Here is a 22,449-nt window from a genome sequence, read left to right on the forward strand (position 1 = left end):
CTTGAACCTTAATGAAGTTTGGTCAAGTATCATTATAATGACAAAAGGGCATGAAGGTAGTGCGTTTGATATAAATATAGAATAGATCACGGGCATTTAACAAATTAAATCTGTTCTTTATTTGTCTACAGTGATAAAATTGAGAAAAATAGTCCTTGTTTTACCCCTGCAGCAAGACACATTACCCGTGAGCCCCGCCGTTCCTCCGGTGAGACCGTGATCAGTTAACTTTTAAAGCTCATTAAAATAGATGGTTCATTCAGATCGTGTAAATTTCCACGCTGGCGGAAAATTAAAACGATACCCGCGGCGACGCGCTCCATACACCGCTGGAAAAATATGCAAAACTGGAACGCAAGAGAAAAACTCTGCATGTTTTTATACGCTTACTTCGCTAAAAAACTTTATCGGACTCACAGATACGGGTTAACGGATTTTATTTCTATTTCCAACTGTATTCGCTGCATGGATGTGCGATAAACGTATTTTAGTAAAAGCGTGCGCTTTTGGATTTCTGATGACAGTCTATGCTTAGCGGCAGGATTGAAATGCTCGCTGGGCATTAGCGGGCATTACGGGGAGACAAAGCGGGTTGGCATCCAATCAGCGTATGGGTTGGTATGGGCAAGCCACGTTAATGTGAGTAAGCTGTACGTCTGTATGGTTATCAGGCAGTTTCAGCCGAGCCGGCCGCACCGCAAGCTGTGCTAAACACCCTCCAATAATGTACTTATGGCGAGTGTCGAGTGGAGATTTGCTTTATGATTCGCTTGCTCGCAAATTGAATGCGTTGTCAACAATACTGACGTGTGCTTTTGTTCGCGGCGATTTAAATTTTCATTCATTTCAACATTTCGAACCGTTCATTAGTGTTTCTGTTTGATAGCGACGTTCTTTGTTTAAATTTTCAATTATTCTACTTAGGTTTTATTTGTCACGTTTACTATGCGACTTAATAATCAGGCTTTGAATGCGTAGACAAACGTTTAAATATAAATAAGTCCTTCTAATCCGGGTTTGTTTGGCTCAACAGTAATCCTGATACCAGGGTTGATGAGGTCGGTCATTAACCTCACAACCCACACGCACGAGAGAAGAATAAGTAGTTTGAATTAGACTGGAAGTACAAAAGAAAAGAAAGGATCCGCGTTCATTTAAGTGTAGTCTGTGGATCGTCTTTTATTTACAAGAAACAATATTATACTGCGTCATTAGCGATCTAGGATGGAGATCCAGGTTCAATTGTCGAAATAATTTTGTGAGACTGTCCTTTGTAAAAAGACTTTGCAGGATTGAATCACCTGATTGTCCGAAAAAGTAAGATGATTCCGTGGTTCTTCCCTGCTATTAGCCGTAAAAAAACACCTCTACCAACCCGCAGTGGAGCAGCTTGGTGGAGTATGCTCCATACCCCCTCCGGTTGATCGAGAGGAGGCCTGTGCCCAGCAGCGGGACGTATATAGGCTCATATCCCTATTTCAATCGCGGTAAGAACCCGTTATTATGTGTTTTAATTACGTTTATAGGCTGTTTATGTTGTGATGTTTATGTTTCATAAATAGTAGAAGGTAGCTATATTTAATGTGTGTTGATGTAGCAACAATTTTGTTCGTTGTCTTCAGCAGCAGGTAGGTATTTAAGGAAAGTACTATCTATCTTCTCAGCCTGTATCCAACTACTGCAGGACATAGGCCTCCTCTCTTTTACGTCATCCTTTACGGTCCTGTGCAAGTCTCGTCCATACTATCACTTGGCCTCCATTCAGTCACAACCTTAGTCCATCTGTTGTCTTCACTTAAGCCTAAGCCTAGCGATTCTTATACTTACATCTTCGACTTTAGTGCGTTGCCGAATTTCGACGTTTGGTATACGATCTACCAGGTGGATGCCTAACGTGGCGCATTCCATAGCCTTTTGTACCACTCTAAATAAATCGATTGTTGTCGAATAAAAGTCACCAATATTAGTAATTTAAATTATTTTATTAAAAAATAGGTATTCAAAGACTAATACAAAAATCAAAATAGTCTCAGATCGTTATTGTTGAGAAAACTCTCTATTTTAACAAATGGTCATGACGCACACAAAAATAGGCATTCTACTATGACTTGCATAACTGTATAGACACCTTGCTATGTCACTACAATGATATTTTACTTTATAATGTATTTACTGTGAACATGGTTGTCTTATAGAGAAAATCTCGTCAGTGCCGTTTTGTAAGTCACATTCTGATTCGATTTTCTTCAACAAAACCTCGCATGACACACACTAGTTTCGATCCAGGTCAAAACTGAGACTACGGTTTTCTACCTGAAATGAAAGTAGCATGACCGTTTCGAGCAATATTGCTATTTGACATTTATTAACATTGCGCACTTATTTTCATATGCGGAAATGGCCAAATCTGCCTATTTCTCGCATCAGGTGTGACTACTGTTGTGTTTTCTTCAATTTTGACACTTCTCCATACTTTTTAGTAGGTAAACAAACATATTGTTTTGGTTAGATTTTTACACTACAAACCTTTACACAGCGTTTTACAGCAAAATCTTAGTGTTATATATTTTGTTCCCTAAATATCGGAAAAAGGAAAACTTATTTTCGTTCAAAACTGCCTTTTCCCACTAGCTGCTTTTCTTTTTCGTAACTCCTCCTTCAGAGGGGATACACTCTAAGTTGCTCCACATTTTATAGCAATTTGTCATATCATATTTGCTGTACAGTATGAAGAACTGTCAAAATTTAGGAACAGTACTACCATCTACATTTGAGCTACTAGGTTTTATCCCCATTTTCTACAAGAAACGGTCATGCTACCTTTATTCCAGATAGAAAACCGGAGTCTCAGTTTGTACCTAGATTGAAACTACGTGAGAGGTTTTCTTGAAGAAAATCAAATTAGAATGTGATTTTCAAAAAGCACTTATAAAGTTTTCAGAATAAGACAACAACATGCAATATCTTCAAACATCACCTGTGAATCTACAACAAATATTACTGTCCACTTCTCACATAAAATCTTGAACATTTAGAAGTTGTAAAACTTATTATTCTGTAATACAATCATAATATATTTAGTGCGAATGATTACATTTATGCATGCAATAGATAGGCCACCGATAACTTTAAAATAGTTATTAAAGGTGGTTCCACACCGGGAGCATTCGCTTGTAATGTAACAATCCTGTAATGTTCGTAACATCTGTAATGGAAGATTTGATTCGAGTATTACATATTTTACAATAGGTACTTCATCATTGATTGACGAACACGTGCTTATTAAAGCCGTAAGACCGAATGTCATTTTCAAATCTGGAAATCTAGTCTTTACGAGGTTAAAGTAACAACAAAATTCAATTTTGAGCATTTTCCTGCAGTTGAATAAGTTGTTTTTACAATGTCAAACGAAGCAGTTATACTGTTGAGCATTGTGTTATTTACGTTAAAACAATACAAGAAATTACAATCCAATATAATTTTATTATAAAGATTGGACATAAGAAAGCTGAATGCTCCTTACTTATTGACGTAATGCTCAAATCTGTGATGGGGTGGGAGTGTGAGATCGAGTGAGAGTCACTCAGTCCGGCCAAGTAGTTAAAGTCATGCGAGGAAAATAACAACAAGTTACATCAAAAAGATCTACAATTTTAACTGTTTCATTACAGATTTCATTGCTCCCAGTGGAACCGCCTCAAAGATCTCACAGAAGACGATGACGTCGCCCACGCTTCACTTAAACGAAGTGCGAAAATAGGAACTAGAAATGGTGAGTTTAATAAAAGGAATCACCTGGCGAGTTGTTAATATAATACCTACATAAATATGGCACTTTATAAGAAGCAAGGTATCTCAGAGAGTCCACTTGAACAGGGCAAGATATCAACAAAGGCAGTCAGACATTCTCAAGTCGAAGTATAAAAGGCGTTCAACTTCATTTTACATATTTACAACGTGATAAATAAGGACGAGATGTGAAGTAAGTAATCGCTTCTTAACATTGTTAGGTTATATTTAGTGCAAGAATGTATGCTAATATTTGATGAAAATACATGGAATTACTTACTAGAAAACAGCTGATATAAAATCGACTGAATTAATAGCAACTAGGAAACATTTTTAACGTTAAAGGGTTTTACTAAAATAGTTAATAAAGTAAAAAAAAAATACTTTGTGGTTTCAATTGCAATATCGGTAAAACCAAACATACTTGTATAAGTAATTTTGAAAATCAATAATTATTTTCTTATATTATGAAATGGAAATAATAAAACTCATATGCATATGAACTCAGATTTTTTGGATAAAACTTGCATTAAATAGAACCTACATTCGTCCTAATTTATTAACATTTCTTTAACTATGTCTAACCTAGTTAATTATGATATGCAACCATACAAGTTGTGCTATGTAGTAGTTATAACAAGTGGCTATATAACTCATATCACATATCTTACGTAGATAATAACTTTGTATAATTCCCGGCACATAACTTGACCTATGCGCATGTCGTTTGTGTACTGATGTTAGTGATTTTTTATTTTATAAATATTATTTTTATTTAAACAAAAGTCGGCTGTGGAGAAAGCAAGAGAATTCCATAGTCTCTGCTTATCCCGGTGGGAAATAGGAAAAGTTTAAGTATGTATGTATATTAAACAAAAATGAGCTAACATAGATTAAAGAGAAGGCGAATGTCGTGTCTTATAAAGACGTCAATGAATTGGTGTTTGATAGACAAGAATGCAGAATGCTATACCGACAAGAGCGTGGCTTAAGTTATTATAATAATGATAGTTATTTAATAAATTAAATGATTTTTTTTTAATTTTTAGGCGCTGAAGACATTTTGAATTAATTTATGTGCCGGTACCTATAATCATTTGAATTTTATGTCACAACTCCAATGTTACTTTATATTAAGATAAGCTTCGTATGGCACAAGAAATAAATAAAACTATTTAAATGAAATAATCACTAAATTATAATCTAAATGTTTTTTTCAATTTAAATATAAAATTAGAGAACTACTTTAAATAAATCAGAATTTAATTTCATTACTCTTTTATTTTACCTAACAAGCTATAAATAAAAATGTTATTACACTTCTAAACATTGTATTGTTCTGAAATCTATAACTTTACTGCTAGTATTGATATTTACACTACGAGTTACTTCAAATTATTGCCAAGCGTTAATTTGTTTCATTCTCTATGTTTTATTGTGCTTATACTAATGATATTCGGATTACAAATTCGTTATTGATATTCAGACGGACATATCAATTGAATTCTATCAATTCCAATATTAACATTACAAACATTTATTAGAATTGATACAGATAACACATCATCAAGAATCGTAACTATCAGATTTTTTAAGTTAATATATTCAATAAGTTATTTACAAAATTTACAATTAGTGTACTATACAAAAGACTAGGAATACTTTCATGTAAAGAATATTTGTAAAGTACTATCTATAAACGAAAATATTTCCGGCAGATTGTGCATTTTCAAAGCCAGCTACGTTAGGCCAAACTCGTCACAGTTGCTGTCCCTTTAGGCCTCACAAAATGAGTTCACACAATTTGTAACACTCACTGTCATCCAGCACAAACTAAACCTTTCGAAAATAAAGTGAGTTCTTTACACGATACACCGAGCCTGTTCAACGTTAGGAAGAACTGCGATCTTTCGTTAGTGACGTCACTATTCTATATACTAATTGGAACAATGTCTAAACGTCTGTTTGGCACAAGTCGCCGAAAGCCGGCAAGGCGTGATACTACCGCGTGATAGAGTCCACGCGGGGGTGCGGCGCGGGAGGGGCGTGCGTCGGCGCAAGAGACGCCTGCGACGACCCGTGAACTCCTTGCCCGTGTCTAAACGAAGTCAGTCTCGCTAAGGTCCGCGTTGCATCGTTGTCGAAATTAGGCCTCTCATACTGATGCTGTGGTCTCTGCCTCTGAGGCTGCATGGCCTGCAGCTCGTCATACCCACCATCTTCAACATAATTCTCATCATCTGAAGTTTCTTCACCAAAAGCTCTATAAGTCGCTTCAGTTTCGGAATTCTTCCTCGAACTGATTCCGTAAGTTCTACCTATTAACGATTGTGTAGCTTCAGTCTTTGCGTTCTTGTCTCCTTTTCTTTCGTCTAAGCTTTGATTGTATCTTATTTGCGCTTTTTGTGTCTTGTCTAGCGACGGTAGATCGTAAAATTTCAAAACATTTGGGTGACCTTGAAAATATTTCTCACTGTAAACGTTTCGGTTGTAGTATCCGCCGTTGCTGGCTGGATAGAGTTCCTCATCGGGAATGTATCTGTTGTCAAATGATTCAACGTTTTTGCTTCCTGGCGGGAACCAACCCTGCGATAGGAAAATAAAGTCAGAAATGTTTTAAAGAGTGATAAAAAGTAAACGAAGGAAATGTGTTTTATCTTACCAAAGAGCTGACGCATTGTCGAGTGTTGGCAACGAGAGTCACCGAGGCGTAAGCGGCGGGCGAGGTTGCAGTTTTACTCGTATTCCACTCGTTTCCGTTCACTCGTGCTGAAGTCACTTCCGCGTATTCCGGTAGCGGTTGAGCTACTTTATCATACTCTGAATTGGCTTTTTCTTTGCTCTGGTTGGTTTGAGTACCGGACATACATAAACCCGGTTGGTTTTCCATCCAGAGAAGTGATTCAGTCTTAGTCACCGTGTTCTTATTGTAGCAACTGCTAAGTGGATGGGACAGTGACACAGCCGCTTTGATGTTCATTTGAGTCACTAAGCTAGTTCCATTGGAATCTAAAACAGAAATAAGTAATCGGATTATTTGTAGCGCAGCCCCATCGTGACATTAATGCAATTTATATCAATTTCATAATTCAAATGCAAATCATCTCGTTTACCGAAAGCTTAAAAGATATAAAAGCGATACAATGCAAACAAAGCGAGGGAAATTGGCTTGAAGGTAACTGGGTGAATCAACAAACGAATCGCCTCGAGAAAACAAAATAGAAAACATTTACATTTACTGGGTCTTTATTTCTCGGATTTGTATCATTCCTTTGTGCGCCCAACGTGAATGCAAAGTGAAAGAGATCCACTGCGCTCACGAGAGAGGGCTCGTGCTACCTTTCAACTCGAAAGTAATCTAGCACCCCCTCCCGTCGCATGGCAAAGCCTCCATCAAACAAACGCTCGGCGCCCCAGCCACCCCACGACACCCGAGGAATGTTTTTAATTTTGAAATTCTGATGCTGATTCTACGGAAAAAATGTAAGCGTTTCGAGATAAGCTGAATAACTGTTTATTTTTGAGTGGTGTCACATAGCTGAGCGCTGTGCGGATGTGGCACGTGCACTGTACAAATATATTATCGCTAATTATGATGAACGTGTTTTTAACTTTTAAACTTACCATAAATATTTGGGAGTGCAGACTTTTTAGCAAAAATATTATGTTTCCGCACGTAAATAATACCGCCAATCACAATTATCTTGAACAATACGATCGCCCCGATTAAAAAGTAAAACCATGTTTCCATCACAAAGTCCCCAGCCACAATGGACACTTCACCGTTCATCGGATACCTGAAACAATAACGCGTGGCACTCGTAAATTATATTCGAATGATTTACTGAATTCTCATTTTCCTGTGCTTTCCATAAATTTACCTCGATAAAGGATCCAGTCCGACAGAGCGAGAATCAATATTCAAATAGACTTTCTGACTAAATGGACCCAAGCCCACTAAAGTTTCAGCGGCGATTTGAACTGAATAGCTAACTCCGGATGTTAAATTAGTCATTATGAGGCTTGTGGCTTGCTGTACAGTCGTATTTATCGCCACCATAGATTTGTTTGCAGGGATGTCCAGCCAGTTCACTACAACATTGTATCCAATGATAGCACCATTTTGTAAATGAGGCTCCGGAGGGGACCACTTCAAGTGTACGGTAGTGGAATTGAAGATAAACATTTCCATATTTGTCGGCGGACCGTCGGGCACTGAAAGCAAAATTAAGTTTAGACAAAACTTTCCGAGGGTTATGAAACACATAAAACAAAGCAAAGATTATAGTATTACCATCATCCAAAGTTTGTGCCACTCTGGAATTGGACGGCTTTCCCTCAAACTTCTTATAAAATGGCACAAGGAAAAACTCATACTTCGTGTATTTTCTCAAAGACGTTATTTCATATCCCGACACGTCGTTGGAATGTAAAATAGTTTTCATCTCGTACTCATTCGTTATATTGTCTAGAGGCCGAAAGTATATGAAAAGACCCTCTAAGTAATAGAAATTCAAGATTTCCCACATGAGTTTTATGGTTTTTGAATCTATCGGCGTAGCTTCTATAAGTTCGACGATATTATCAGTCATTATATTGTTTCTAAATTCTGTATTATTTGAGAATAGTCCACTTTCCCACATCGAGTTGTCGTCGCCAATAGTTATAGCATCGGACGTCGGGCTCGGTGCAGACAAGCCATGTGAGTTCTCAGCTCTCACAATAAACATGTACGTTACCCCCGGCACTAGATTTCTAACTGTAAACTGTGTCGGATGAACCCTTTTAGCTAATACAACCCAACCTCGGGAATTCCTGGGTGTATTATTGCCAGATAAGGTTTCCTTCGAAAACATTTCAATTTGATATCCTAATATAGAGGAGGATCCAATTTTATTGTTCTGGTTCCATGTTATAGTCGAAGTTGTTTCCGAAACGTTGTACACTTGCGGCTTTGTAGGTGGTCCAGGGAGAGCAGATACGTCAGCAGCTCTAAAGAAGTGTATATTAGGGTTCGTTGGACTATCTACAATCAACACCCCACTCCACACATATTTGCCGTGATGAGACGACGCGACGCACGTATATGTGCCGCTGTCGCTTTTATCTAAATCCCTCAATATTAGAGTTCCATCATTAGACACATTCCTTCTATGATTTTGTATTAATGCTTCCCCTTCGAAATACCAGGCTATGATTGGTTCAGGTGTACCAATAGCGGTACAGGGGAAAACTGCCATCGATTTTATAGGTAACGTTTGGTTAGAGGGTCCATTTGTTATGATTGGCGGCGGCCGGTCATCGTCTGACGTAACGCTTAACTTCCCTCTAACAAACGAACTGCCGGCAAAGTTTACAGCCGAACAAACTATCGTGTTTCCACTATCGTTTTTGTTTGTATCATTGATTGTTAACACAGTAACTCCATCTAGAACCATCGATGCGTGATATTTCTCTCTTGACGTCCCGGGTAATATAAGTGTTCTATTCCCTTCAATACTCCAAAACATTGTTGGTTGAGGTTTTCCAGTTGATGAACAAGTGTATGTAGCTGATGAACCACTTTCAACGTTAACTGAATTTGGCCTTAGTGTAATTGATGGGGGATCTAAAAAAAACAAAAAGAGTACTTAGTCATTTGAAATTAAATTAAAAAATAAGTTCCAAAAAAATATCTTTATCTGTTTGCTTTAGCTACTAACTATTTGTTATTTTGCTGCTACTTACCGTATACGGTTAAGTACCCACTGGCACTGACAGCACCAACAGAATTTTCAGCTTCACAAGTATATTCTCCTTCATCTCCTAGAATGACGTTGTCGAGCCTGAGGCTTCTGTCGTCAAGGACTTTGACGCGGCCGAGTGGCATGTTTCCACCGCCAGCGGTCCGTCTCCACAGCACGTCGGGGAGGGGGTCACCCCCCACCCGACATTGGAAAGTCACGCTGCCGCCGGTCTGAGCCACGACGTCTTCGGGGCCCGTGATTAAGTACGGCTTAACTGCGCAATGAGAAATGTCCCCTGAATTACATGACAAAAGAGGCATCCGCGGGAAACGGCTTATGGTAAATCACTGCTAGAAATTAGTGCTATTTGATGCGCAGCTTTGAATGGACCGCGGGAAATCTTCGTCAAATTATCCAAGTAGAAATTCAATGAGCGTGCTGAATTCGTGCATGGATTGTAAAGCATACTCACTGTGTATTCTGAGCGTGGCAACGGCTGATTCCCTTGTACCCGCCGCATTCCTCGCGATACATTGGTATCTGCCAGCGTCGGTTTGCCTGGCGTCTTGTATTACGAGACTGCCTCCGTCTACCAAATGCATTCTGAAACAATATTGGGATATTAAAGCACCTCCAATGAACACACAAAAAGAAAAGATTCTTTGTTCCAAACGCTATTCATTACTCTGTTGTGTACATGTAACAAAGTCATTCAAATATGGGGCGGAATATTTCAATAGGAAATTAACATTTAATAAGGGGTCTGGTGAGTCAGAACTATTGAGATTTTTACTTGATTGCTTGTCGAGCTCTTCAAATATCCCCCTTCTTTTATAACTTTGATGTACCCTCCCTGTGCCTGTTAATTATTTTTATGCATCACCATACGTAACTACACACCCTTAAGATGTCTCATAAAAATTCATAGACAACGAAGTGAAATAAATTGGCAATAAAAGTTTGGGCATTAAACAATTTTGCTTTCAGATTTGCAATTACTTTTTATTATTAAATAAACAGAATCGTTCACGTTAATTAATTATCTTATTATTCAGAAAGAAAGTTATTTGATCGCTTCGAAGTATGAAATGATACAGTCATAATTCTTTGTGGCTGATTGCCAATAAAGACAGTGAGTAGGAGGATTCAATCCGCACTGCGATATCAGATATCAAACGAGTCTATTCGTAGCGATTCACAAGCCTATCGCGTTTCCTACAGCCCACTTAGCTCCACAAGAGCACTTACCAACTACCCTCGAATTCACATCTAACTGCGCTTTATCACCAGCTACCAAGACCCATTCGCCGTAAGTTTGATATCTCAAAACTTCTTATTTTAATATCGTGAATGCCAAGTTTGTAGATTTCCGCAACCCAAAAGTTTGTATGATCATAAGTTTTGCTCTTGATACCCATTCGATTCAAGCGTAAGTGGGAAGATGTTTTTCAATAGTTCGTGTGTGATTTGATTTGAATTGAAATTTTAGTTTTCGTACTAAATAAGTAGGTATATACTGCAGTAGGTAACTGTTCAATGGTTTTTGGTGTGTCAAATAATACTCAATAGAAACTTTTACAAAAAAATACGTGCTTTTCAAATACTTCTAGTCTTTTTAGTTCTGGACTTGTCTCATTACTTCACAACCTTCGATACATTTATACAAAGTATACACATATTGTATATAATTTAAATATGAAGTCTAATTCACGCAAAGGCGTAAAGGCATTATTGCAAGCCTATATAGGCCTATGAAACTATGGGAGTTAGTACGAAACTGCGTCGCACCACGTTCGGCGCTATGAATGCATTATACAACGCGATATATAACGCGAAATATTATTCAAAAACGCCCAAAACGCATTTCTATACAGTGAAACGTAGTGATTTTGCATACGAACCTAGAATCTCCATCAAAGTGTAACATTTGTCCATTCTTCTTCCAGTAGACAGAAGGTTCTGGTGACCCTCTCGGCGGTGAGCACTCCAGTATGACAGTCTCTCCCTGAGCGGTTTGAGTTGTCGCTGGCTCTAGTCTGAACTCCTCACGAAGAACTAGGAAAGAAAATAAGTGTCTTGTAGCATAGTGACTATATGGTTCCAAAGCTGAACTACGGTTTTTAATTCCACCATATTAGCAATAATGTTGGGTAGGTACAGACAGTTCCTCGATCAATTGTATACCAATATTTTATGTTTACTTTTATTTTTTTAAAGAACGTCTAGGGCCCTGTGCCGAGGTTTTTCTTGCTGCTTCTTTTCCCCGGCTATACAGGTTGTGAGAAGCTGCAGTAGTTTTAGGCGGATGAGACGTTCGTTATGTAAAAATTGACGATTCAAAGTGTAACTATGTTACCTACTGAATAAAGATATTTTTGAATTTGAATTTGAACCAAAAGGGGTATGGAGCGTACTCTACTACTCCAACACGCGCGTTTATATAGTTACGTAAAACGTATCGATGTCACAGAAAAACAAAAGTTTATCGCACAAATGATTGTCTTGTATGGAAATTGAATACGATATGCAATTGCAAGGCTTATTAACTGATTTGTCATCGGGACAGTCGACAAAACAAAAGATTATTGAATATATGGGATTGACATTTCAAATGAGCCGTGGTAGCCCAATTGGTAGACCGCTTGCCTCTCACTTTGAGGTCGCAGGTTCGAATCCAGCATAGGCCTAAACCAATGATTGTAGAATATGTTTTCGAATTCATGTTTGGATCATAAATTATTATCACGTGCTCAACGGTGAAGGAAAACATCGTGAGAAACTCCACATTCCCGAGAAATGCATTTTCGGAGGAATGTGACCTAACCTGTATCGGGCTGGTTTTCCCTTCGCGGGTTGGAAGGTCAGACAGGCAGTCGCTTCTGTAAAAAACCGAACCTGTCAAATCTTCAGGTTAGGGAAGCGGACCCTGTGAAAAACGGGATAATGCTAGGGGGATGATGATGATGGAATTTGCCATAATTTTTTATCACCGTCATACTGTTGATTGTTATAACCACTTACAACTTGGCTAAGGCCCCTGGTAAAACGAATTTCCTAAAATGAAGCAATAAGTACATTACATAATATTTTGTCAGGAGACTTACCAGCAACATGCAGAGTTGCATTCCTACTTCTAGCAGTTCCATAGGGATTATTCGCCTCACACCAGTACACACCAGCATCAGAGTGTGACCTTCCATGGGTGGCTCTTAGGAAGAACAACCCGCCCGCTGGTAGCAAGCTCCTGTGGTTGTCGGAGACAACCAGTTGCCCTGCCTTGTACCATCTGATGGTTGGAGGGGGGGAACCTCCAGCTCGACAGTTCAAGGTGGCTGGTTGGTGACGGGCCACAGTGACGTCCAATGGCTGCTCTATGATGTAAGGAGCTTCTCCGCTGCCCTGCATGTAGTCATCGTTGAGACCACAGCTGACCGGACCTGGACAAAGTTTATTAGACATGTTAAATAGAGTTTTTATAGTGCTCACCCGAGCTTAACGGCTTCTGTGGCTCACGATCCGGAGGTCTCAGGTTCGAATCCCGGTGGGGACATATCAGAAAAATCACCTTGTGATCCCTAGTTTGGTTAGAACATTACAAGCTGATCATCTGATATTCCGAAAGTAAGATGATCCGTGTTTCGGAAGGTATGTTAAGCCGTTGGTCCCGGTTACTACTTACTGATGTAAATGAGTAATTGTTACATGAGCTGAGCCATTTCAGGGGCCTTTGGCGGCTCCATAATAACCCTGACACTAGGGTTGCTGAGGTTGGTAATCCACTTCTTAACCCACACGATAGAACGAACCCCGCGCGTGTGTGTGAATCTCACAAAGAGAAAGTTTAAAAATAATAAGTTCCATCCTAGTCAGATTTTTCGATTTAATTAGCTCTTTATATTAAACAAAACTTGCATTTACCGGTTCTACTTTATGTTTGGATCATAGCTAAATGATAATCACGTGGTTTCCAGAAATTGTGCCCGGTTAATGGCAATAGACTCTATTACGTGTAGTTATTAGGGTGTAGGTTAGCAAAAAAAGGCCGCGTGTTGTACTACCTTACTGATTGTTATTGTTTGTTTTGAGTGCAATAAAGATTTTTGTATTGTATTGTATAATATATAATATAGCCGTATGCCTTATCCTACTCATTAAAAAGACATTCGTCTAACAGACAGGCAGAATCAGAATCAAAATCATTTATTCAACGTAATTATCATGGATAAACTTGTTGAAGGTCAATGTAACATTTTTGAATTTACGTCATTTCGCAAGGTGTTATGGCTGAGGAGAAGAAATGACAAGAAACTGCAACAGCAACACATCTTTTAAATCAATGAGGGTACATTACAAGTTATTTAATAACTAGAGGAACACATTCAATACCAGACATTTTTATCATTTAGGTAATCATTAATCTTATAATAGGCTTTTTTACATAAAGTAAGCTTCACGTGAGCTTTAAATTTGTTGTCTGACAAATTTAAAATATTATCTGGTATTTTATTGTAAAAACGTATACATAACCCCAAAAAAGATGAATTTAATTTACTTAATCTAGAATTTTGAACAACAATTTTATTTTTATTCCTTGTATTGTAAGTATGCCTTTCACAGTTTCTCGGAAGGAGAGATACATTTTTACGCACATACATAATGTTTTCATAAATATATTGACTTGCGACCGTCAGTATATTTATTTCTTTAAACAGCTCCCTTAAAGAGTCCCGACAACGCAGATTATAAATAGCGCGAACTGCCCTTTTTTGAATAATGAAAATAGTTTCTACATCAGCGGCTCGACCCCTTAGGCTTCTAAGCAAGACTGGAACCAAGTTAAAAATAGAATGCGATCAGCAGAAGATAGCACTTCCACGTTTTTCTTATCTTCTTTCATTTCCACAGAATATTATTATAGCTAACGTACCTATAGGGAATTATTTTCTCTTAACTTCGTCATGCAATATCTTTCGTAAAAAATATTTAATCCGTTTTATAATAGGCAATAGCGGTTATATCGCCAAGAACAGTATTTCCTAAACACACACATTAGATATGCATTATTTATAAATTCCGAACATAAACAATTCAGCAAGAGTGTACACAGTTCCTTGTTAGTAAAGGACTTTTGAAAGGCAAGCCGCGGTTTCGCCCACTACAATTTCACTAAGCACGCATGCTTCATTTTAAATTTACTTAACAAAAGGCCTTCTTGGCTACGGTTTATTTTAATAATAGGTGGAGTATGTCATTTGCAGCTACTCTAAAGCGGCGCACAATAATAATGAGCCATAAACACAGGCTAGCTAAAGCAGGGCTCCCTAAAGGATGTTGTTTGGGTCCCCTATATTTCACTGTTTACTACGAAACGCGCAGATGTTAGTTTTTGACACTTGAATTGATGTATGTCCATTGTTGAGCCTCACTATTATTATGGCGACGTAAAAATCGATCAGTGCAAAAAATTCGATTCGGGCGTCGATTTTGCGGGAATGAACCTTTGGGAATGGACTTCGACTCGATTTTTGCGACAAGCTTGTTTTTTTACGAAATCAATAGGGATTACTCTTTGTTAAGAGTAATTGTATTTATTTATTCACGTGTGTCCCAACGTTGTGAATGCGGTGCGCTACAAGGGCTAATCTATAATTGAATCTCCATTCGATCTGCTATCGTTCGATTTTTGTCTATAGCCCTCTGTTTTCGTTAATACCATGTTTTTGTACAATTTCGTTCGACCTAATTTTGGAAAAATAATATTATTACATATAACAAACAATGGATGGAACGGACGTTGAAGGGAACGGATAAAATTCAATGAGATTAAACACACCTTTATTTTCCCGGGGTTAATTTAATAAAAACCAGCGGTAGGTACCTACCGTATATTTGCGAAAGAAGAAAATGTTTATAAAATATACCTCTATATTGCGAACACAGGAAAGATAATTCAAAAAATATCCTTACTTTTGGAAGTAAGAATATTGAGTATACATTTGATATTTTATATTAGTATAAGAACGCTACTATGCATATTCATATGATAAATGATTCTTCTAATTCCCATCGCACCTTGGCAGATCCATAACTTTGTGTACAAAAAGATCAATAGATAACATCCCAAAGCTGGCACATGAATGAATGATACTACGCTAGAGACTGCAAAAAATATTGACCATACACCACACTACGAGGGCTATAAATTAACTGTCACCTTCATAAAAGACCCATTGACTGTATATTATTTATATATACACATACCCATGTGACTTATAAAAATATAAGACAGAGCAGATTGCAAGGAACATAAAAGATGTTTATGTTGATCCGGGTAGATACTTTATCGGTAGATGCTTTATCGCGCGTAAAACTAACTTTATTGCGTAGTTGTGTTTGAGCCCGATCGATTATTGGATGATATCCGAATCATCCTCTCCGCTACATGGCCTTTTATGGATTTTGTACAATTTAATATCGGCAACGATATTTGGAAGGGCTTTGCGTGTTTTATTTGATAGACAAGCAGATATCGTAGTTGTCACTGTGGTGTTATATAAAAAAGTCAATGTGATCCTGTGGGTCACCGGTTTGTTTCTCAAATGGGGAGCGGCTGTTACCGGCGGCACTGGACTTGCACCAATTAATTATAAATTTATCTGAAGTTCAGTTTTCACTAACACAGTTGCCCTGACCAAGACGGCGATATGGCTCACATTACGTTGGTCGAAAGCTCGGCGAGGTGTAGGTACTTAGTTTATCGTGGGATGTATGTACTTCTGTCTGATGATGTACCTAGTCGTCAGCTTATGTTATGTTGTTATAAGATATCATGAGAATTGAATATAAGCATGTTTGCTTCACGGGGTATGAAGTTCCACGGTCGTGCTTCCCGAAGGGAGTGATTTTTCAACTCGCACGCGACTTCACGCGAGTAGTTATACTCTATTGTTCAAAATCTTTGTTAAAAAAAAGTTTGCGAGGGTGCGTCCTGTCCCCCTGCTAATTTATACCACTCGCACATGTTGACACGCGTCGCAAGAAAAAAATAAATAAAAAGTCGGTTATAGAGACATGGGTTTCGCATTTAAGTCGGCGGACTTATAGCCAGCCGTCTCGCCGAATGGTCCACGTCCGTTTGAACTATGTTTTTGTCGGTTTTGAAATTGATAGCCCCACGATCTCCGTGAACTATAAAGCTTAACCGAACATTCGATTGCACTCAGTCAACACGAGAATTTGGGTTTATTGCCATGTTAAGTGGCGCTCCCTTTGATTCCGAAAAAAGAATTTTAATTTGACACAAATCTGGTATTGCGATAACTTTAAAGCCGTCAGAAGTGTAATAACATCAAAGAGTTTTGGTTTTAACGACCTCTTTGATCGTCAATAACACGTTCGGATGTGCAAAAATAAAATTTAATAACGTCAATTGTAATTACGCAAGGTCCCATGAAATTTTCAGAGTCAACCCCATGTAACACGATAGCTGTTTGAATTTCGAATAACTAATTCTAATGGCAGTGATTGGCTCCCTCAGGAGGTAATCATGATTTTTCAAATTTCGAACACGTGTTCAATTTTGGGACCCTTTGCAATGCGACGCCCGCGGCTCGATTGCCGTCATTACGTGCAGTTATCAAGATCTTTGAGACATTTTTGGCATTATTGGATGCACTTAGTAATTTTCAGAATAACGAGATCATTAAGGTACTAAATGTAAAATAATAGTTTCTTGCTTGTCTGCAAAGTGCGTGAATTATTTGTAACGTTCGCGAGAATTAACGACTTTCAGTTCACACCCACATGTGAGACTGACGCTTCATAACAAATGAATGTTGCGAACAGTCGCAACCAAGCAAGAAACAAACAGGCAATGAAATGTCACGGTTAATGAAATAGCACTTTAAGTTTACGGTGCAAAAAACGGAACGCGCCGCGGGCACATGTGCTATAAATTAGCTCTAACGGATGGCAGGATTAGCTTAATATGAATTTCGTGAGTTACACTGTTTGTGTTGTAAGGCGTTCGCCTAATGCAGGGACAAATTGTTGACACAGTGTCATCTTTCATAGGGTCCGTCGTACCTGCAAGGAACGAGGGCAGCCTATGGTAAACATTCGTATGAATTTTACCAACTTTCATTTTTACTTCAAAAACTTTCACAGTTTCTTTTTCACTCTTATTCATGTAACATAAAGTTGTATTTCTTTTGAAACCTTGTATTGTGAGTGATAACATTTTGTTGGTGTTTGAATTGTAGCCATTTCTTTGATGGAGTTTACGGAAACGTGTCGGTGACAGTTGCGACGTTTCTTTCTTTCAGTTGTTAGTGTTGCTATTTGGCACGTGGACAGATGGAATAACATTTCTAAAGGTGATCCTAAGTGCCCGTCTTTTACTAACTCGTGGGATAATCCAGATGTTTCAAATGATGCTCGGGATTTATCTGAATTATCCCATTATATCAAACAGCATAACTTATTCAAATGGGATTGGATTTGTCGTGTTATTTGCAGAACACATCCACATATGTGGAAATCAGGTACATAATGAATATCTCTTAGACGCATAAATAGAGGAAGACCTAGAAGCTGAAGAGATGACTGGGGTCCTTTTGATAAATAGTGCAAAGAGATCGCTCGGGAAAGAAGTTTTAATAGATACATAGGCAGGAGACCTTTGCCCAGCAGCAAAACACTTTAGTTTTAAAAGAAACAAAAAAACATTAAATCTGAAGACATTCTTATGTCTCTATAACATTTCTCTCATCGTCATGTATGACATCATTCAAAAACTAAACAACAATTTGTTATTCTTTTTAAAATCCATTAACCGAATTTCTTCAAATATCTTGTCTTAATTCATATCTATCGGCGACAAAAACAGTTGACGATAAATAACTTCCTCAAACACATGACGCTAGTAAATTCAGGAGTGGACCGTATGTTTTTATACGAGTCCCACTATAAAACATATTGCCATAGTGGGACAGTCGGTTGAATAAATAAACAAAAAAGTGTAGTTTGCAAACTGAAAGCTATCTGATTTAGATCGGAACTCCTTTGAGTACGATACAAAAAGGTTTTGGCGATGGCCCGCGCGATATAATTCGCTTTGTTGAGATTAGACTGACGGGTTTATTTAGGAGGCTATAATTTTGTTGTACCCATTGTGATGTCGTTCTTTAAAAAAAAAGCAAGAAAAAACATATGCATGATCTTTACTATAATGCCTCTACACTATCGGCGAATACAGACGTTTACGGGCGAACCTATCTCTATAACATTGATGTTTACTAATGTTACTCTAGCCTTAAAATCTCTATAGATCGTATAGAGGGGGCATTACAAATAATTGCGCAAAGATTCTATATATAAACGGAGAAAAATATATAAAAATAATAATGTACCATCGAAATTTTAATATATTATTTTTTGCTGTAATACAAACATCAAAAAAGTTTAATATAAATGTGTAATAGATAAGTCTATTTCAATCAATCGGTTTAAAATAAACAATCTTTTATGGAGCTCATAATAAACCAAATAACTCATATTTCAGATTCAATAGCCTAAAAAGTTATTCATTTAATCTAAATAATGTTATTACTGAATTACATAAAGTTGACGCAGAGTATAAATGTCCTTACAATTTATAGAGGTCACAGCATCAAAGCTAATAAACGTCACAGTTTTACTTTAAGATCTGAGATACGGACCGTTTTCAATCGAGCTCGATCACAATGCATTCCGCCCATTGTAGCACCCCGACCGATTGACTCTGTTTATTTTTATTATTCTTCCTTTTTTCACCACGTTTTACGCTGCATCCATCACGCATTAGTCACAAAAGATAGGCGTCGTTTAACATTAGCTTAACTTCTTTACGCTTTGATAGTCGCCCGGGGTGGCTTTTGATGGCGCAGCGTAAAATGATCCGTTGCGGCGAGGATGCATACTGGGGATTTGAGCGGGACCAGACACCAACTTTTTATATGCTGTGGTAAAATATACGTGTAATAGACAGATGCGAGAGTTACGCATGTGTATTTTGTTATCCTAATGAGGTCTGTCAATAAGATACGCGTTCCTCTTCGCGTATGACTCCCTGGAGTGCAGTTCCGCGCCGTTTGTTTGTAAGACACCGGTTTTTGCCGCTGTTAAGGTTTTTTACGGCTTTTGTTGGTTTTAAAATGTTTTGTTTTGGTGTTTAGTAGCTTTAATGGAGTTGTACAGGGAATATATGGACGTAATTATCGACTCTTAACTGCAAAAAGGTTAGCGAGGTTAAGTAGAGTGTTTCAATGCTGCTTCAGATATATTACAACAGCATTGACATTATTATTTGTATCTGCCTTCAAAGCTTTAGAATAGCTGTAGCATCAACTTTTCTTTTCTTTTTTGTATAACTCCTTTTTTGCTAATTACTTATACTACTTAATTCTCTCTTTCTTATTTCTTCTTCTTTACTTTACTTTTATTACTTATTTTTTATTATTTTTGCTTTTTTGTTTATTGATTTCTGTCTACTTCTCAGTAATGCATGTATTAGTTGTAAGTAGAAACTTCATTGACTTATGTACAAACTATTTGCATTTTATAAATTGTAATTAAGGTGTTTGTTTCTCAATTTGAAATAAATATTCGTGGAAGAGAATCAATGTGGGACCACATTGACTTTGAGTGAGTGAATCACCAGCATGTTTCTCAAACGGGAAACACTGGTTGGCACCCCGGTACCGTACTTGCACCAATACGAGTAAGTTAGTAATTTACCAGAAGTGCAGTTTTCACTAACACAGTTGGCTCGACCATTATTTACGTCGATACTGCCACTATCACGTTCGTCGAATAGAAAGCTCAGTGAAGCGTGGGTTCTATGGACATCTCCCATTGGATGGAAGTAGCTCTGACTAATCCAGTTGAGAATATAGTCGTCATACATCAGAACCATCATCTCCCTAGCATTATCCCGTTTTTCACGGGGTCCGCTTACGTAACCTGTACTTCGACGGGTCCAGTTTCTTACAGAAGCGACTGCCTGTCTGACCTTCCAACCCGCAAAAGGAAAAGCAGCCCAACACAGGTCAGGTCACACCTCCGAAAAATGCATTTCTCGGGAATGTGCGTTTCCTCACGATGTTTTCCTTCACCGCTGAACACGTTATAATCATTTATGATCCAAACATGAATTCTAAAACAAATTCGACAATCATTAGTTTAGGCCTGTGCTGGATTTGAACCTGCGATCTCAAAGTAAGAGGCAAGCCTTCTACCAACTGGGCTACAACGGCTCATACATACACAAAGAACCAAAAATATATTTAACTTTCACTATCAAGTAATTTATTGACATCCGCAAATTATTCCTAACTATTTCGAAGACTGATTCAAGCAATATTGTTCAAATGACACGGTTATTTTCGGTATCGGTAAATGTTCCCACAAATCTAAGATGGTACGGGAAGGCACTAAATATCAAATAGTGTGGGGTGCCACCCCTAGGGAGGGTGAGGAGCTATTAGCGCCGGTTGAACTCTGACTTTATGACAGCTCAAGAAATAGCCAAAGATCTGTCTTCAAATTAGCATTAAAAGTTTAGTTGGGTACTTAAAATTGCTAGTAGGTAATAGGCAAATTTGAATGAGGGTTTTCGGTTCGGAATAAGGTTTTATTTGGGTTTTCATTATTTATTTAAATATATTTGTTATGTTATACCAACCCGCAGTGGAGCAGCGTGGTGGAGTATGCTCCATACCCCCTCCAGTTGATTGAGGGGAGGCCTGTGCCCAGCAGTGGGACGTATATAGGCTATTTATGTTTATGTATGTATATTATGAGTAGTTATTTTATTAATTTATTAATAGTCTAAATTGCTATTGGTAGTAACACGATTGAAGCGTGATCTCTGTTTATGAAACGAAATGACAAAATGACAGCGAGCAACCCCCCGCCCCACTTCGCACACCCCTGACTCGACTCCGCTGTGTCCTTGCTTCGACTCCGCCGTGCCCCCACCTCGACTCCTCCGCGAAACCGCTTCGACTTTAGTAGTAGATCATGTGAGTCACGCACCTAAATAACCAAATTCCGCGCGGATGAAAGTACGGGCAAAGATCTTTTAACTTATCTAATTATTAAATAATTTATTTATGAAATGAATGATTATTTTTTCTTACCAGGACACAAGCAGAAGAGCCCGAGCAGTGACGTCACCACGGCCAAGGAATCCATGTTGAGGACCTAGAGCATCCTCTCAGCAATGTTAGGAGTACTTTTCTTGTGATGATCTTTCATCGTTCTGCTGCGTGTCTTTCATCTGTAAATAAAAATACATTTTTGTTATAAAAGACATTCTGCTTATAGAATATACTTCACTTTTTGTTACGTTTAATATTTTTATTTTATTTTCGATCAAAAAAACACAAACACAGAATTTGTATGATAAGTATAATAATTTCCGATTTCTTTGGATATTTTAATAAGTAAGTTACATAATAAAACATTGTATGATCAGAAAACAATTATAATATAACTAAAATTTTCAAGCACTCACAGTTTAAAAGCGAACTAATAATCTAATTTACCTACTCGTTCCAACTGGAAACTATTCAAAAATGTAATTATGAGCGTGTATCCGAAGTGTAAAGTTAGTTACGAGTAGGCTCCAAGGCTCTTATTGGTTTACAGTCCTCACTCGTGCCCCGTTTTCATTTAACATACAATTTCATAAACCCTTTTCCTTTATTCAATAATACGTAACAAGTTAACGAGACCCATGCTCCCACCTTTGGGTAAAGTGCCCTTAACTGTAAAGACCCTTACTACGATTTTCATAACGAATTTTGATGAGGTGATTCTGGGCAACTGTGTCGCACTATCTTGTTGGACGTTGTAATTTGATAGTTCAGCATTTTGAAAAAGATTTTTTTTA

The 22,449-nt window shown here is 37.9% G+C and overlaps 1 protein-coding gene across 1 annotated transcript in view; it reads right to left on the minus strand.

The window, feature by feature from the left end:
* Nucleotides 1-1,961: 1,961 nt before the first annotated feature.
* The window catches only part of LOC126366198 (roundabout homolog 2-like), a 45,099-nt gene continuing 24,611 nt past the window's right edge, over nucleotides 1,962-22,449 (minus strand). Inside the window, exons 2-11 of the mRNA XM_050009201.1 lie at nucleotides 21,695-21,834; nucleotides 12,620-12,952; nucleotides 11,417-11,570; nucleotides 9,988-10,118; nucleotides 9,517-9,789; nucleotides 8,084-9,397; nucleotides 7,671-8,004; nucleotides 7,414-7,586; nucleotides 6,452-6,798; nucleotides 1,962-6,375 (exon numbers count right to left, since the gene is read on the minus strand). Coding sequence (XP_049865158.1) covers nucleotides 5,791-6,375; nucleotides 6,452-6,798; nucleotides 7,414-7,586; nucleotides 7,671-8,004; nucleotides 8,084-9,397; nucleotides 9,517-9,789; nucleotides 9,988-10,118; nucleotides 11,417-11,570; nucleotides 12,620-12,952; nucleotides 21,695-21,749 — 3,699 coding nt within the window. The 5' untranslated portion in view covers nucleotides 21,750-21,834 and the 3' untranslated portion in view covers nucleotides 1,962-5,790. The remainder of the gene's footprint in view (nucleotides 6,376-6,451; nucleotides 6,799-7,413; nucleotides 7,587-7,670; nucleotides 8,005-8,083; nucleotides 9,398-9,516; nucleotides 9,790-9,987; nucleotides 10,119-11,416; nucleotides 11,571-12,619; nucleotides 12,953-21,694; nucleotides 21,835-22,449) is intronic.

This window comes from Pectinophora gossypiella, chromosome 4 (genome assembly GCF_024362695.1).
Source record: "Pectinophora gossypiella chromosome 4, ilPecGoss1.1, whole genome shotgun sequence".
Taxonomy (NCBI): Eukaryota; Metazoa; Arthropoda; class Insecta; order Lepidoptera; family Gelechiidae; genus Pectinophora; species Pectinophora gossypiella.